General features: G+C 43.7%; 1 protein-coding gene across 2 annotated transcripts in view; it reads left to right on the top strand.

Moving 5' to 3' along the window:
* The window catches only part of msraa (methionine sulfoxide reductase Aa), a 27,973-nt gene extending 12,133 nt beyond the window's left edge, over window positions 1–15,840 (top strand). For both annotated transcript variants that reach the window (XM_070925838.1, XM_070925839.1), the window contains exons 2-6: window positions 302–370; window positions 1,117–1,236; window positions 4,344–4,448; window positions 6,140–6,246; window positions 15,403–15,840. In XM_070925838.1, coding sequence (XP_070781939.1) covers window positions 302–370; window positions 1,117–1,236; window positions 4,344–4,448; window positions 6,140–6,246; window positions 15,403–15,573 — 572 coding nt within the window. In that variant the 3' untranslated portion in view covers window positions 15,574–15,840. The remainder of the gene's footprint in view (window positions 1–301; window positions 371–1,116; window positions 1,237–4,343; window positions 4,449–6,139; window positions 6,247–15,402) is intronic.
* Window positions 15,841–15,861: the final 21 nt, after the last annotated feature.

Genomic DNA, 15,861 nt, shown 5'->3' with positions numbered 1-15,861 from the left:
TCCTGAAAAATATATTGTACACATGGCGAGCTGTTTGGAAATGGTCCTTTTCTTTCCCCCTGAGGGAGAGCTGACAACGTATACAATTTAAATAGATGCTGAACACAAAATGTTGGTTGTCAGCTCCAGTCCGGCCCTACTAAACCCCTGAAGTCTTATTGCAAAAAAAAAAAAGAGACATGTCTCTCACGTCCTCCATCCAGGCTTGTAGTCAGTTGAAGTTGAAGCCCAGGTGCTAATATTTGAAATATTCTTTCATAACCTCTCCCTCTCGTCTCTTGTCTCTCTTTCTCGCGTGCAGCCAAACACGATGTGAACGGCAACAGGACGGTTCCGCCTTTCCCAGAGGGGACGGAGATGGCCGTATTCGGTGAGTGTGGTCCCAAAAAATCCCCCAAAACAAAACATACCAGGAAATGAAGGCAGTGTGGTTAGCGCCGGCATGACCTAGAATGTATTTCATGATTTATGCAGCATTTGATTTAAATACTTTCCGGTACAAAGAGAGAACCCCGCTATGTTTTGCCTGGAGTTTAGCCACAGCTACTCTGTTCCTTTTATGTATATTTGACATTATGAAAGACAAATTTGACACAGATCTGCCTTTAAAGCCATCTCTCACGACAGTATGAATCAATATTCTTATAATAATGAAAGCTTTTTGTTTGTTTGTTTGTTGATTTTGACCCCACTTGCCCATTTTAAGGTGATTAAACGTTTTGCTTGTTTGGTGTGTTGTCGAGGCGTGTATTTCCCACAGCAGCTGCAGCGGTTTACATGCAGAGCTGCACCGATTCTCTTGTGACAACCAAGAGATTAATCTGCTAATTTCTTTTCTTGATTCGGGGATTGATTTAGTCTATGAAATACGAATATGTCAATAGTGAACATATAGTTTCTGACTAACAGTCTAGAACCGTAAGATATTCAATTTGCCGTCATATATATGATAAAGAAAAAGGAAGCCGGAAACCAGGGAGCGTTTGTTTGGGGAACAAGTGACTTAAACAGTGAATCGATTGTCAAATCTCAAATCGAAATTGATTGAGTAAATACTGTGTACAGCTGTGATACCGGTGTGGTCAACTGTCACGGTTCTGGTGTCCTCTCTCGAAGGTATGGGCTGTTTCTGGGGAGCGGAGAGGAAGTTTTGGAGACAAAAGGGGGTTTATTCCACCCAAGTTGGCTACGCGGGAGGATACACACCCAACGCCACCTACAAGGAAGTCTGCACAGGTAGCTGAATCACACACACACACACACACACACACACACACTCACATGTAGTGTACTGGGCAGTGTGTTTGTCTACTGCGAGTCAATAGATTGCGGAAAACAAGACACACATAAACAGAAGAGTGAATAATTTCCCCCAGGCCCTATTATACCGGGGGATGGATAAGGGTGCTATTGATGCCTGACCACTCCGAGCAGACTGTGTTTGTCTGTGTGTGTGTGTGTGTGTGTGTGTGAGTTTGTGTATTTCTGTGTGATGTGTGTCCAGACCTCCCAGTGATTCCTCTAGCCAGCCAGTACAGAGTGAATCCTTCATTAGACCTGCACCGCCACCTGTCTTTTTTCTTCTGTCCAACTTAGTCGTTGTTCTTCCGGACACTCGGTACGCGCATGAACAAAACAACAGTCTACATCAGCGTAGCGCCGAAAGGATGAGTTGATCGCGATAAAGGTACCATAAACCTTAGTTTAGCACGTTAGCATGCTCATATTTGTTAAATGGCACTGCGGTTTCTTATAGCCGCAAACCAAAGTTGCCTCGGACCTCGAACGCCTGCACCAAAAGTCTGTTTATAGGCTGAAAGATTGACTGATCAGTTGATACAGGGCATCCAGGAGGCATCCAGTGGGCCGGTTTTTGGGTTTCTGGGTAAATCCACACGCGGATGCATTTGAAATGCTTGAGAGCTCGGACTGAGTGCATGATCTATCTGTCTGAAACTCACGGGTCAATCTGTCGGCCGGGGTTCGGAGTCACGGTACGAGTATGTTACCCACACGCGTCGCACCTTTCCTGATTTTCTGCACATCTTTAATTGTAACAAGACCGCCCGCCCGTAGGTCTGCATACGTTTTATAATATGTATACTTCCCACTATGTTTTCTAAATATCTTTTGAGTGGGAACTGTTGTAATACACGTTTGCTTGTCATCATATTCCTACGCTCCTATATCACATTATTTGGTTAGACTTCTCCTCAAACGCTTAACTTCTCTGATCTCACTGTTTCCAAAATAGAAATGCTTCGAAAGGTGGTTTGAACTGCTGGATGTTGATGATGATGTTGATGGTGATGATGATTAATTAGCACAGTATCTTGGCAGAACGAAGTGCTCTTCACACGTTTTCCATCTTCAGGAGAGGCAGAAAAAAAACAAAAAAAACAAAACAAAAGATTGATCTGCATATTCATTGCCGGTTAAATATTTACTGTCAGATCAGAGGAGGTTCGAAATGTGTTGATTCAATTCAATTTGCATGTTTTTTGCAAATAATCTACCTGTTTTTACTAGATTTGAAAACACTCCCACACATTCTTTTTCTCATTTGCAGCTCTCGTCTCACTCGCCGTGTTACATGTTTATTTGTTGTTGTTGTTGTTGTTTTGTTTTGTTTTACCGTTAATAGCTGAAAAACGTCCTCTTTTTTTATTTTTTATTATCAAATAATGTAATATAAATGCCAGTAAAACACTCAAACAAATCCATGAAATAATAACCAAACAAAACGAGATCATAAGTGAAAAGTGGTAAGTTACTGACGTCGTTTCTTTGTGCAGCACTCTGACCAGAATGTGTCCATAGCAACACGTCTTTGCTTTGGCCAGACAGTCATTTTGCCAATCTTCGTATATATATTTAGTTGTAACTGAAGTTCTTTTATGGCTGGTTATTGCCACATTTCACTTTGACCTCTTTCGTTTAAACTGCAATAATCAACATGTTTGTATTAACAGTGGCTTAAATGACTACGTTTGATGAGGATCCACAGAGAATTGCCTACAGTACACCTGCAGCGCACGTAGCTGGCGACTAGCTGGTGAACTACGCGGAAAACGTGGCCTAAACGGGGCTAAGAGGAGAGCGAATATTGGACTGACACATCAGCCGTATTGACTTTGTAAGGTGACAATAGGTCAGTGTCGCGTTCACAGCTGTGTAGTGTTGGAAAAACATGGCAATAACGGCGTATGACTAATTAAAAGTCTTGTATTGTTTAGTATCGGCACCGGCATCTGTAAGTTTTGAACGAAATTCAAATGATCATCGTTAGATATTCAAATTTCTTTTAATTTCATCGATTGGTGAATAATCCAATTCATTTCTTACTGTTTCTTAAAAAGTTACACTCTGAAAAAGCCTTAATTCTTTATGCTTATTTGATGTTTCTTGTCCTGTATACTGAATATTTATATATACGCATTGAAATATTTCTATAATATACATAAATAATGCATTGCCTTTGCTCTCAGTGCATTATGGGATCTACAGATGAGGCGCCCGTGGTTAACTACGAAACAGACAGTCGGTGCCTCATGTTGAAATAGTGACGTCGTGAGAATGTGTCATCATCGCACAGTTGTAACGTACATTATGTGAGCAGCAACTCTCTGCAGCTTCCTTCTCCGCTCTGGTTCCAACCACCACTTTTATTTCCCGCCCCGTCCGAGATGAATTCATTCCTGCGAGATTGGCCCGGCGAGGCATTAATTTAATATCGACCGCTGCTTCGCCTCCGTTCGCCAATATCTGCCGTAGGAATCCGTAACTCCTGATATTAAAAAAGTAATAAGACAGAGAGAGGGAGCGATAGGAGTGGAGGTGGAATGAGAGATGGGAGGAAGATGAGGTGCAGCGTAATGGGTCACACTCATTACCAACGGCAGCGGGAGTGACCGCTTGTTATGGCTGGACAGTTTAATCAGCTTTGGACCGATGTGGGCCTTTCAAGGGCGACGCCTGTATTTTGGCTTTTCAGGTGTACATTTGCTCATTTTTGAGAACACTTCCAAAAGTTTTGACCTTGGAAAAATCAGGTCCACATACTCTTTTAGGACCTCTCAACCAATAAGTCCTGAAATGAAAAGTTTGAACATCTCCAGCTCCGTGACAACTTAAAAAAAAAACTGTATGTGATGACGATGACCGCATGACAGGTCAAAGGTCTGGAAGAAAACGCGTAAGCTGACGCCTTGACTTGAGTGTGTTCTCTTAGAGATGGCTATGAATTCCTTCATGTTCAACCTACAGGAATGTTTTATAGTTCATTTTCATACAATGATGCAGTACAAAATCGTACATATTGCTCCTTTACTGCTATTCCGCAGGAATGACAGGCCACTCGGAGGTGGTGCGAGTCGTCTTCCATCCGGAGCAAGTCAGCTTTGCCAACCTGCTCAAAGTTTTCTGGGAAAGCCACGACCCGACTCAAGGTACAACCTCAGCCGCAGACACGCTCGTAACCGAACCCCTGAATGTTTTTTTGTTGTTGTTTTTAATTCTTTTTTGCCATATTTGTTTCCAATGGACGAAACCTTTTTTTTTTCTTCCTGTTTGGCTTCCTTTTTCTCTAATTTTATGAACCAGCCCCAACAACAATAATGGTTTGGATGGCAGATATGTTTGGATATGTTGATGTCACTTCTAGCATGTTAACATACTAATTTAGAATGTTACAACATGTTAGCATGCTAGATTGCTTAGGTACTAACATAATCATGTTAATATGTTGTTGTTTATCATGTCACTTCTAGCATGTTGACATTTTAATTATAACTTACAACATATTAGCGTGCTAATGTCAGCAAGCTAAGGTAAACATTTCATATGTTTAACTTGTTAAGAAGCTAACCATAGCATTTTAACAAGGTCACAGTTAGCATATTAACAACAATATTTAGCAACATTTAGCACTGATGATGATTTTTGTTTATCATGTCACTTCTAGCATGTCAACATGCTAATTTAGAATGTTATAACATTTTAGCATGTTAGATTGCTTAGGTACTAACATAATCATGTTAATATGTTGTTGTTTATCATGTCACTTCTAGCATGTCAACATGCTAATTTAGAATGTTACAACATGTTAGCATGCTAGATTGCTTAGGTACTAACATAATCATGTTAATATGTTGATGTTCGTCATGTCACTTCTGGCATGTTAACATTTTAACATGCTAATTTAGAATGTTACAACATGTTAGCATGCTAGATTGCTTAGGCACTGACATAATCATATTAATATGTTGTTGTTTATCATGTCACTTCTAGCATGTTGACATTTTAATTAGAACTGACAACATATTAGCATACTGTCAGCAAGCTCAGGTAAACATTTCATATGTTTAACTTGTTAAGAAGCTAACCATAGCATTTTAACAAGGTCACAGTTAGCATATTAACAACAATATTTAGCAACATTTAGCATTGATGATTTTTGTTCTGTTCATGTCACTTCTGGCATGTTAACATGCTAATTTATAATGTCACATGTTAGCATGTTAGATTGCATAATTAACATAATCATGTTAATCTGTTGATGTTCATCATGTAACTTCTAACAAATTGTAACTTATTATAACAACATATTAGCATGCTAATGTCAGCAAGCTCAGGTAAGTCTGATGAGAGTTCTGTCCTTCGTCTCAAACTCAAACGTGACATTTTGACCTTTCTGGTTGCACGCGATCAAAAGTCCGGCGGTCGCCAAAGTCATTAAGCTTCATACTCTGAGGATCTTAAACGTCTGTAACAAAAAGATTTCACTTCTGACCAGCGAGCGGGATTGACAGGTTGACTGACACACATCGCCGTCTCCCGAGCCACACCACTCGAGGGGCTCAAACCTTTGAGCTAACCAGACATTGCGGTTGACAGGCTGACAAGCTGACATTGAAATGATGAAAGGATACGTGATGAAATGATCAGCTCACAGTGGAAAAACAGCGTTCAGTTCTGCCAAGACAGACAAGTTATATTTTTGGAAATGCTGTCAGCTGTTGTTTTCAGACGATGTGATGTTGCCTCTGCCAAGAACTGAGGACGAAGGCACCTCACGTCAGCTGAAATCCTGAAATCTTGATGTTCACATTTTTGTGTGTGTGTGTGTGTGTGTGTTCAGGGATGCGGCAGGGGAACGATATTGGGACGGCATACCGCTCTGCCATCTACACCTACACAAAGCAGCACCTCGAGGAGGCTCTGGCTTCCAAAGATCAATACCAGAAGGTACACGCTTCTATCCGTTCTCCCTCCATCCCTCCTCCCATTGAATCTGCCCCTTCTCTCCTGCCACTCTTCTGTCACTCCCTTTCTTTTTCCTCTGACTCCATTTCCCAGTGTCCCCCTCTCCTTGCCCGTCCCTCTTCCTTTCAGTCTTTCAGGACACTCGAGATGAATACTGAAATATCTGTGTGTGCATGTAACACTCTGTAACCACATGCTTTTAAAGTCAACACACACACACACACACACACACGAAAGATGTTCACACACTCCCTCTGTTGAACTCTCTCCTGCTGAGACTTCTACACCACTATCCCACCAACAGGGCTTGTTGCCATGGAAACTGAAGAGGAGGAGGTTACTCTATTCTATTCTTTTCTTTTCTATTCTATTCTAGTGTAGTCTGGTCTTCATTAGAGCCCCCCCCCCCCCCCCCCCCTCTTTTTTTTCTCTTATTCTTCCCCTTGTTCATCCCTCCTTTTCTCTCTAAAACCTTGTTTCTTTTAGCAGGAGTTGTCTATTTTAAGTCTCTCTCTCTCTCTCTCTCTCTGCTCTTTGTTTTACTCTTTTACCTCCATCACTGCTGAGGCCCATCCTCCGAACAAATCAAAACGCTGCGCTTATGTTCGAACGCAAACCAACTCCCGCTTCCTGGGTTCAAGCACCTGAGTGGATTTGCAGCTAATCGCTTCGGTGACGCCTTCACTTCTAATTTATAGCTGCCAATAAGTAAAAAAAAAAAAATGAGATGCAAAGACTCACAATACGACATACTGATCAAGTACTGTTATAATACTAAAATAGCACTTTTCACACGTAACCTTGCTGGCTTCGTCAAGCATTTTGTCATTCAGACATTTTTTGTTATTTGTTTTTTTGTATTATTATTATTATTATTATCATTAGAGAGTGAATTCTGCTGCCGGTGTTACAAGCACGCCGGACGTTGAGCTGGGACCCTCGTTTAATTCTTAATATGCTCACGATGCTGCATAAAGCGTTTCGCCGGGTGCTCATCTATAAAACATTTGCCGTGAATGAAATTTTAAAATATAGAGAGGGGAAGCTGGTATGATTATTGCTGCGGTTTGTAATAGTTTTTAACCTCTTCAGCGCCGGTCGCACGGAGGGGAAAAGTGGTTTTTATAGACTGGTCTCCTCAGCAACTTAAATTCTGGCTCTGTTTCGTGGTTAGCTGATTTGTGCGCATTTTTATTACGGTGGTCTTAGAAGGCGTGCATTCGCATGTCGCTACGTCCGGCCTCGTGACGTTACCGCTGTGCCTCTAAGACGCGGGGCCGACCTGTGAGATCGGCATCAGATTAATGTGAAGGGTTGCATGTCTGAAAGGGGGGGGGTTAACGTTCGCGTGCAATAGCTTTACGTAGCCTTTATATCAGAGTGTCTTTGCACTGATTTCCCCGGGCTGGAAAGACCAGCGGCTTGTTTCCCCAAAAGCATCCTAAAGGTGAGATAATTGCAAAATTCATCTCATGCAGCTTGTTATATTTGCAGGACGTCTCAGGGCCCAGAAAGGCCATTCAGTGGACATAAACTGGAGGAAGTAGCTGACGTGTGCTTCGCGGGAAAACCCCACATCGGGGAGGTTGTGGATATGCAGATTTTTTTTTTTTTTTTTTTTTTGCAAATATTTTGTTTCCTCTTGTTGAACTGTGATGAAATGTGTTATGTCACATTATCAGCACGCTGTGTAAAGAGGATGTTGTTGAGAAGCCAAAAAAAATGCAATACAAGGAACGCAACATTGACGAAAGGAGAAAGAAACGCAATGAGCTTGAACAGCAACGGTTTCGTAGCATCGAAATCCGAAACAGCAAGAAATTCACTGAGCGCATTCGTGCTCCCAAGAGGATCGACCTGGGTTTAGTTTGATTTTATGCTGAGGATTCCTTTGGTCCCACTTTGGCGGTTTTGCCGAGCGTCTAGCACCACCGTCAGGCCAACGCGTTGGCTTCGTCATCAAGTAACGTCAAAATCGGAACATGCGGATTACTGTAAAATTGACTGAAGATATTCACGGTCTCCAGAGAATCACTTCTGCTTCTGGTTATTCTGTGTGTTCAGACAGAATGTGAAGAGAATTTTCGAGGCAGAATGATTGCATGCAGAGTCAGTGTACGAGTTTCTGTGTGTCTGCAGCATGCACGTGTAGAGGAAAACGCCCGGAACGCGGGTCGGTTCATTCGTCGCCAGCTAGCTCGCCGGCTAACTCGCGTTTGGTTTCGACTACATCAGCCCGCTTGCAATCAATACACACACCCTCACACCAACATGTCCACTCGCGCACAAGATATATAACACTGGAGCAGGCTGACTGACATTTGTTGAGCGCATCCCTGCTCCTCAGAGGATTAACCGACACCCTGAGGTCGATACTTCCACTGTTAGCCGGCAGAAAGGCACTACTTTTTTGTACCGAATGGTGTGAGGTGTAATGAACATTTTTGTCTCTGCGTGAACCTTCTATCATTGTTGATAAAAATGACTGTGTCGCTTCTATACCTTTTATGAAGGAGCATCAAATCGCTAGAGCTGGTAATAGAAAAGCATCGCTTGCGGTTTTCTTCATGCAGGGAGACCACTGTTGACTTTCGGAGTTGTCTCACGTAGCTGTGGCTGTAGCACGTAGTGTGTGTGTGTGTGTGTGTGTGTGTGTGTGTGTCCTGGTCTATAAAGGTCATAGATGGACAGACACACACACAATGTCTCTATGTCTTTAAACTGTGGTTTTCATCCTGCAGAGAGATACATTCTCACATCTCTCTATCAATCTTTCTAGGTTTTGTTTCCTCTCTCGTTTTTTTGTCTCTCTCACCAGATTGTCTCCCCCACCCTCTCCCATCTGTGTGTGTGTGTGTGTGTGTGTGTGTGTGAGAGAGAGAGAGAGAGCAGTTGGCCTATAGCAAACACACTCCATGCCAAACCATCTGGGCCTTAAATCTGTCCTCCACAAAAATCGCTTTAGTTGCAAAACTAACGCGCGCGCACACACACACACACACACACACACACACACACACACACACACACACACACACACACACACATGCATTTGCATACACTGACTTGGTTTGTTCAGATTATGTTTTGACTCAGGTTTTCATGTCTGTAGCTATATATATATGTATGTATGGTCTGAAGTCTTCCGTAACATCTTTACATTTAAACATTTTTGTGCCTTTTGGGACATTTTCAATAATTCAGTGTTTTTGTTCTCTGTCGAGTAGATGCGCCCTGCGTTCACCTCCGTACATTGCCTTTGCATGCATTTGTGCAGCGCAGTTTGTGCTCCTAAAAAAAAAAAAAGACCTTGGGCGGAGGCTCTGTAGGCGGCTTTCGTCTCTTTGTCCCCGCAGCCGCAGGCGGCCCGCTAAATGCCGACCGCCCACTTCTAACTACTCAACAAACAAACAAACAAGAGGACTCACTCCCCGCGTTTGTCTTAATATCCACTCTGACCCGCGCGGGTAGAAATGAAGGCCTCTCCTCCGTTTCCAGCCACGTTTCGCACGTGCTGCAAACGTAAGAAACGCAGACGGAATGATGAAGAGGGAGAACAGTGTGGTTCATCTGGTGGCAGAGAATTGACTGTGTTCGCTATGGCTTGATTGTATTGTTCGCACAGAGAGTGATTGGGGGAATTTGGTGTGTGTGTGTGTGTGTGTGTGTGTGTAAGGTACAACAGCACTGCAGGAAAATTACCTTGCAGGCGGCTGGCGGTTGTCTGCAGCATGAAAGGAGCCTCCCTTTTTTTTCTCTTGCCTCCTACCCATCATTAGGGTGTGCACTGCGTCTAAAATGGCAGGTGGAAGTGGTAACAGTGTGTGTGTGTGTGTGTGTGCGTGTGCTTGCATGCTGGCTTTATGTAATCATGTGTGCTCGCTCGGTGGGTGCAAGAATGGGTGCTAGAGCAGCGTGTACTCATTGTTCTGGCGTCTCTCTCTCTCTCTCTCTCTCTCCGGCTGCATTTTCCTTCCACGGACGTTCATGTATCCGCTTCTAAACACAAAACAGCTGCCTTTTCTTTCCTCCTGTCTTCCCTCTCTAGCGCTTCTAACATGCCAGCTTCACCCTCTTTTTTTTTTTTCTTCTTCTTCTTCTTTCTTTTCCCCTCATTCCAGTTTTTCCATTCCTCTCTCTCTGTCTCGGGGGGGGGGGGGCGCTTATCAGTATTGTTCACGTTTCCCTGCTTTACCAGAGCAGTCAAGGTATTTGCATTTCAAATGAGAAATCTACTTCTCTGACATGCAAATGAATGGACGTGAATTATGCATTTATGGCAGGCTGCGAACATCAGCAGCGGGACCAGCCCAAACAAACGCGGCGCTGCCCGGCCGGTGTAATGGAAAATGCAGCCATTTTGGGAATCACCAGGTAGCGCCCATATGTTTAGCCCCAAGCCGACGTTCTGTGCTGATATTCATTCATCTTTAAAGGAAACCCTGTAGGCCTTAAAGGTGGCTCCGAGAGGGTTCTATCGGCGGAGATCAGATGGGGTCAACTTGGATCCACGGCAGTTAAAAAGTGATGCGTAGTGTGTTCCACACAGTTGTCGTTTGCTGAATGAATCGCTACACATTATACGCTACTTCCCCGGAGGCGGTAAGCAGAAGTATTTCGCTTCGTTGTGTGTTTTTAAAACGTGCTGAACATGTCGACGGGTCAACAATTGGGACGTTTTCTGTGTTTGTTTTTGTTGGACCTTCTGTGGAGGATTCCCTCAAAAGTATGTACCGCAGGCGAGAGTTCCACGGTGTCATTTGGAGACGTCTCGTTTTAACTCGAGTTAAACGATAATGTGTTCTCCATTGGCTTCTGCTACTCCTCCTGTGAACCTGTGCGACCCACAGTTACCAAAAGAAAAAACCCAAAAAAACAACAACAACAACCCTTTTCTGGGAAGACCTGCAGAGACCTTGAAGTGTATCTTCGGAGAACCTTAATTCCAGCCTCTCTCTGACTAATCCGACAAGCAGACAGTTGTGGCTTCGACTCATTTCAGACCAGAGACGTCGTAGCCTCCTATTTAAAAAAAGAAGCTGAAGCTCCCCGGCGCTTCGACTCGGCGTCGCTACCTGCGGCTGAAAAGTAAGAACGGAGTTTTTCTTCAGGTTGAAAAATCACAGCCGACTCTGAAGCGAAGGGTTGGTGTGCCGTGCGCTTTGCCCAGAGTTGGCACATAGGGTAATAAAGCGCATCGCGACATGGGCAGCTCGTTGTGTTACAGCACTAAATGACCCTGATCGCCTGTGTTGCAAACTCTCCAGACCTCTCAGGGCACTAGTTTGGTTTCTTTTCAAAGGTTAATATGAAAATGGTGAGGCGGGCTTTTAGTCTCGCACATCTGGAATAAACTTCCACAACAGCTGAGGTCCTAAGTCATGACTGAAAACCCTTTTGCTTTTTGGGGCAATTTATTTCTGCACCGTCAGTATAACTTTAGCACTATTTCTACTTGATTTGATTTGATTTAGTCCTGCTTTGATTTATTTTAGTGTTCGAAAGGTTCCGTATAAATAAATGTGCCCACTGAATGTGAAAATCCGTCTCTCCAGTCGGAATCATTAAGTGCAATAGAGAAGAGAGTCTCATTCTGACTTAACTGCTGTGTTGTACCCCCCCCCACCCTACTTGCTGAAATTAAATTGTGGTGTCAGTACAGGAAGCGATGAATCAAACAGCGGGGAGCAAACGCGCTGTCCATTAAAAGCTGAACTTGCCAACGTTGGATCTTTTGTGCCTCTCGTCTCTCTTCGGCGCGTTCCGTTTGCGAAAGCACCGCCGGCACCTCCTGGGTGTGTTTGCTGACATCTTTCTTCAGCAACTTCAGAGCGCTGACGTCAATGAAGTCCAAATGGTTTTCAAACAATTACCTCTCGCTAACTATTAGAGGCACCAGTGTGTGAAATTACCCAGCGCCGCTTTAAGTCTGATTGTTTGTGCTCAAAATAAACTGGAGAACTTCTGTAGTATTTCCCAAAGGAAATCAAACTGGAGTTGTACCGTTTAACAGTAAAACTGCCTGCAAAATGATGCCATCGCCGTATTTACACCTACTTTCATACTGCTGTTCTGTCTCATTCTGTCTTTTTCTTTTTACACTTTTGATGTATAGATGTGTTGACAGTCAAACAGTCTTGTTCCTTGACCGTCACTGGCAGCTGCATTGCCATTTAAGGCTGGAGCGAGGAAGCAATTGTGAAACTATGAGAGTTATTGGACGAGTTGAATGGCGGGTATTACAAATCAGAAAAAAGACTTGGTGTAGTGCAATAATTGCTACAGTAACTGGAAACCGGATTCACACACAGTGAGAGGTCGACGTCAAGTCCACACAGAAAGTACAACGCGTCCACGAGGAAAAGCGTGAAATACGTAACAGTTAGCCCAACGTTAGCCTCAGACAGCTAAGCTAGCAAAAATGACTGGCCTGCAAGAAACACTCAATCACAAATCAACAATCACAAAACGTCTGCAATGTAAGAGAGCCCACAAATGATGGTCCAACGAGAGCGTTAGGAGTAAATAAAAGATGTCTTTCAGTATAAAGCCCCCCCCCCCCCCCAGGGAAGTGTGCCAGGTTTCAAAAGCCAATTTGTCATAGTGGCCAAACCATCACGTGACGCCCAGTGGCCCAAAAATACTTTTTCCCTCAGACTTCTGAATGAACGGGGCCCCACCGATGCTGTATCCAGCTGACTTTATGCATCCATGGTCGGTGTTTGCTTGGTCAGATGTAACAACATTAACAACAGATGTAACAACATTTTGTGATTTCGCTAAAGTAGCTTAGCATGATTCACAGTTAAAAAAAAAGTGATTTATCTTCTACTGGCCCCTCATGCGGCACCTCAGTTCACCCTCTGAAACAAGCCATTTGAGCTCCTGTCTCTTTAAGGCCCCCCCCTCCCTCAAAGCCCACTTTCTTCTGATTGGACAGCCAAGTTCCGGAAGTCTTTGGAAGAATTTCCAAAAGGCAAACTGTAAAGCTTACGTTACTGAGCAACGTTGACATAAACGTAAACATCTGGTCTGTGCCTGGAGCAGAGATACCATATAAGGACATCCGTGCCTGTCTGACATCAGATAGACCCGGCGGTTGCCAGATAATGAGGTAAACGTAAGCAACAGTAATCCCTGTGAGCCAAAAGCTCAGAATGCAGACTGCTCTGAACGCTCCGTTTCAGTTTTTCCCGACATTGTAACATTATATATATATATGACACAAAACAAGGAAAAGCATAATAGGTCTTCTTTAAACAGCAACTGCTGTGGAACTCTGCCAATAGGGGTTGCTATAGCAACAGAATGTTCAACTGTAACCAACTGCTGGCGGCAGAACAATGACAGTTACGCTGAACCTTTAAAAAGAAACAAAACGCCTGTATAAGCTCCAGGCCCCTGGCGCCATGGGGGACCTCCAGTCCAGAGGAGATTGCACCCCGCAGGGCTTCAGGTCCAGGCCAATTACCTGAGGGCCCGCACGACCTCTGGTTCTCCGGCTAATGCACAAACTACTGGATGGAGGAGCGGAGGGGGTAATGGATGGATGTGCTGGGTGAAGTAAACACCGGTGACACCTGCGGTGAGGTGACATATGGGGCTTTAATTAAAATGGGTTATTTTCCAGTCAGTGTCGTTCACCCCGACACATGATGGATGCGACGCAGTTTGATTGATTATTTATCAGCCGACCGATCCGTGCCATGAACGAGAGCAAGTGAAACGCGGTCGAATTCCATAAAATTCACTCTTCAGTGTGCGATTGTATTGGCAGGAAAACGGGCCCGTCTAAAAACATTCAATATCAACTCAAGTTGTCGGTTAAAAATTGCTTTCAGTGTATGAATACAAAATAATTCCACACGTCGGTCGCTCCTTTACGGCTTCTTGATCTTTTGCTATTAAGATAGTGTCGCTTCACAGTTACCCCACTGCTTTGTTTGGTGATTCACTCAGTTTGGGAATTCTTCTCAATTTCAAACATCTGTTGAACCCATCACGTGCAGCTGAAACGGCCACATAATCGCAGGAACGTGGAACATGTGATCACAGCTGTAAGTTACAGCGATTCAGTGCTCAAAATGAAAACGGGGCGCCCGGTTATTAAATATTTACCCTGCGCGCTCAGGCCAGCAAACATTCAAGCATTCGCACGAAACCGACGGTGAAGGAAGTCATCGGATGAGTCGGGCCATTAAGAAAACGCTGATGATGATTATATCTGTGTGTCTTTACTGAGAGCTTCCTGTTTTCTAAAATCACCCAACAGCTTGGTGTGGCCCGGCAACAGGGGCTGTAGGGTTTGTCTCCATTTCGGTGCAGGAAGCGTTTTGGTAGCTGCCGCGTCAGGAGGCAGCTTTTATTATTATTTATTTATTTTAAATAAAACATGTAAATGTTGAAAGCCAATTTAGCTCTTCCGCCCGCCACGGTATGATCAAATCAGACGCTTTGCAGTAAACACGCGTGCACACATGCTAAAACCAAAAAAACAAAAACAAAAAAACACACTGTAACACCCCTCCAGCAGGAATGTGTGTGTCTTTTCATGCTCGCCATTGTCTCTTTGTCTTTTGATTTACCCACACGCCATCTGGTTGAGTAATTTTTACCACGAGGAGGAGAAGGTGTCATCGCCAACTGATTCTGCTGTGTGTGTGTGTGTGTGTGTGTGTGTGTATTGTCTGTTTTCGTCGGTGCTAGTACCTGGAGCTACACATGTATTTTGCATAAAGACACACGTTTCTCTTCTTCTTCTTCTTCTTCTTCTAAGATGCTTGTAAGTTTTTGGCAGTCCTTGACTCCAGGAAAAAGAAGTAGTGGGATACAAACATGAACTAGCGCACAAGAGGTTCCGGTTATCGAAACAAAACCACGTTATCTGCGTGTGTTTTCACTTGCGGTCCAAAATGTAAGGGCAGTTCAAACAGCAACACACTACGTCTTAGGTTTTCAACATTGTCGAGATCAAGTAAAACTTCATTTCCCATCATGCACTCTTTTCTTGTTCTGTTTTCCTTGGCATGTTCCTGCCATGTTCTTTGGTTTTCCCTCACCGTCCCTCTGTCCTTTCATTGTCGTCGCTTCTGCTGCAATAACTACAGTGCAATGTGTCTCTGTCGCTGCTTCTTTCAGGTACTAACGGAGGAAGGTTTCGGTCCCATCACGACAGAAATAGCTGGAGACAAGCCGTTCTACTACGCCGAGGATTACCACCAACAGTACCTGAGCAAGAACCCCGACGGATACTGTGGTCTGGGAGGGACGGGAGTCTCCTGTCCAATAGGGATCAAGTCGAAGGTTTAATACAAAATATACTCTTCTGACACATGCAGTACAATTTCATATGTTAAGACATATGAATGAATTCTAATGGAAAAGATGTGTGAGTGTGAGTCCGTTTCACTTGTCTTTCACACATTAGTTCGATTTGTTTTGCTGTCTGATCTGGATTGCAACTGCAGAAGAAAAAAAAGAAGATGTTTTTGATGCTTAGATTGCTTTATAAACGAAGGTGATTATTTAAGGGGGGATGGGTGGCTTTTTAGAGAAATAAAGCCTCTGAAATCAGAAGTCCACAGTGTCTTTTCCCTC

This window comes from Enoplosus armatus, chromosome 19 (genome assembly GCF_043641665.1).
Source record: "Enoplosus armatus isolate fEnoArm2 chromosome 19, fEnoArm2.hap1, whole genome shotgun sequence".
NCBI classification, from domain to species: domain Eukaryota; kingdom Metazoa; phylum Chordata; class Actinopteri; order Centrarchiformes; family Enoplosidae; genus Enoplosus; species Enoplosus armatus.
The sequence above is the reverse complement of the archived record's forward strand: the minus strand, read 5'-3'. Positions and strand labels throughout refer to the sequence as shown.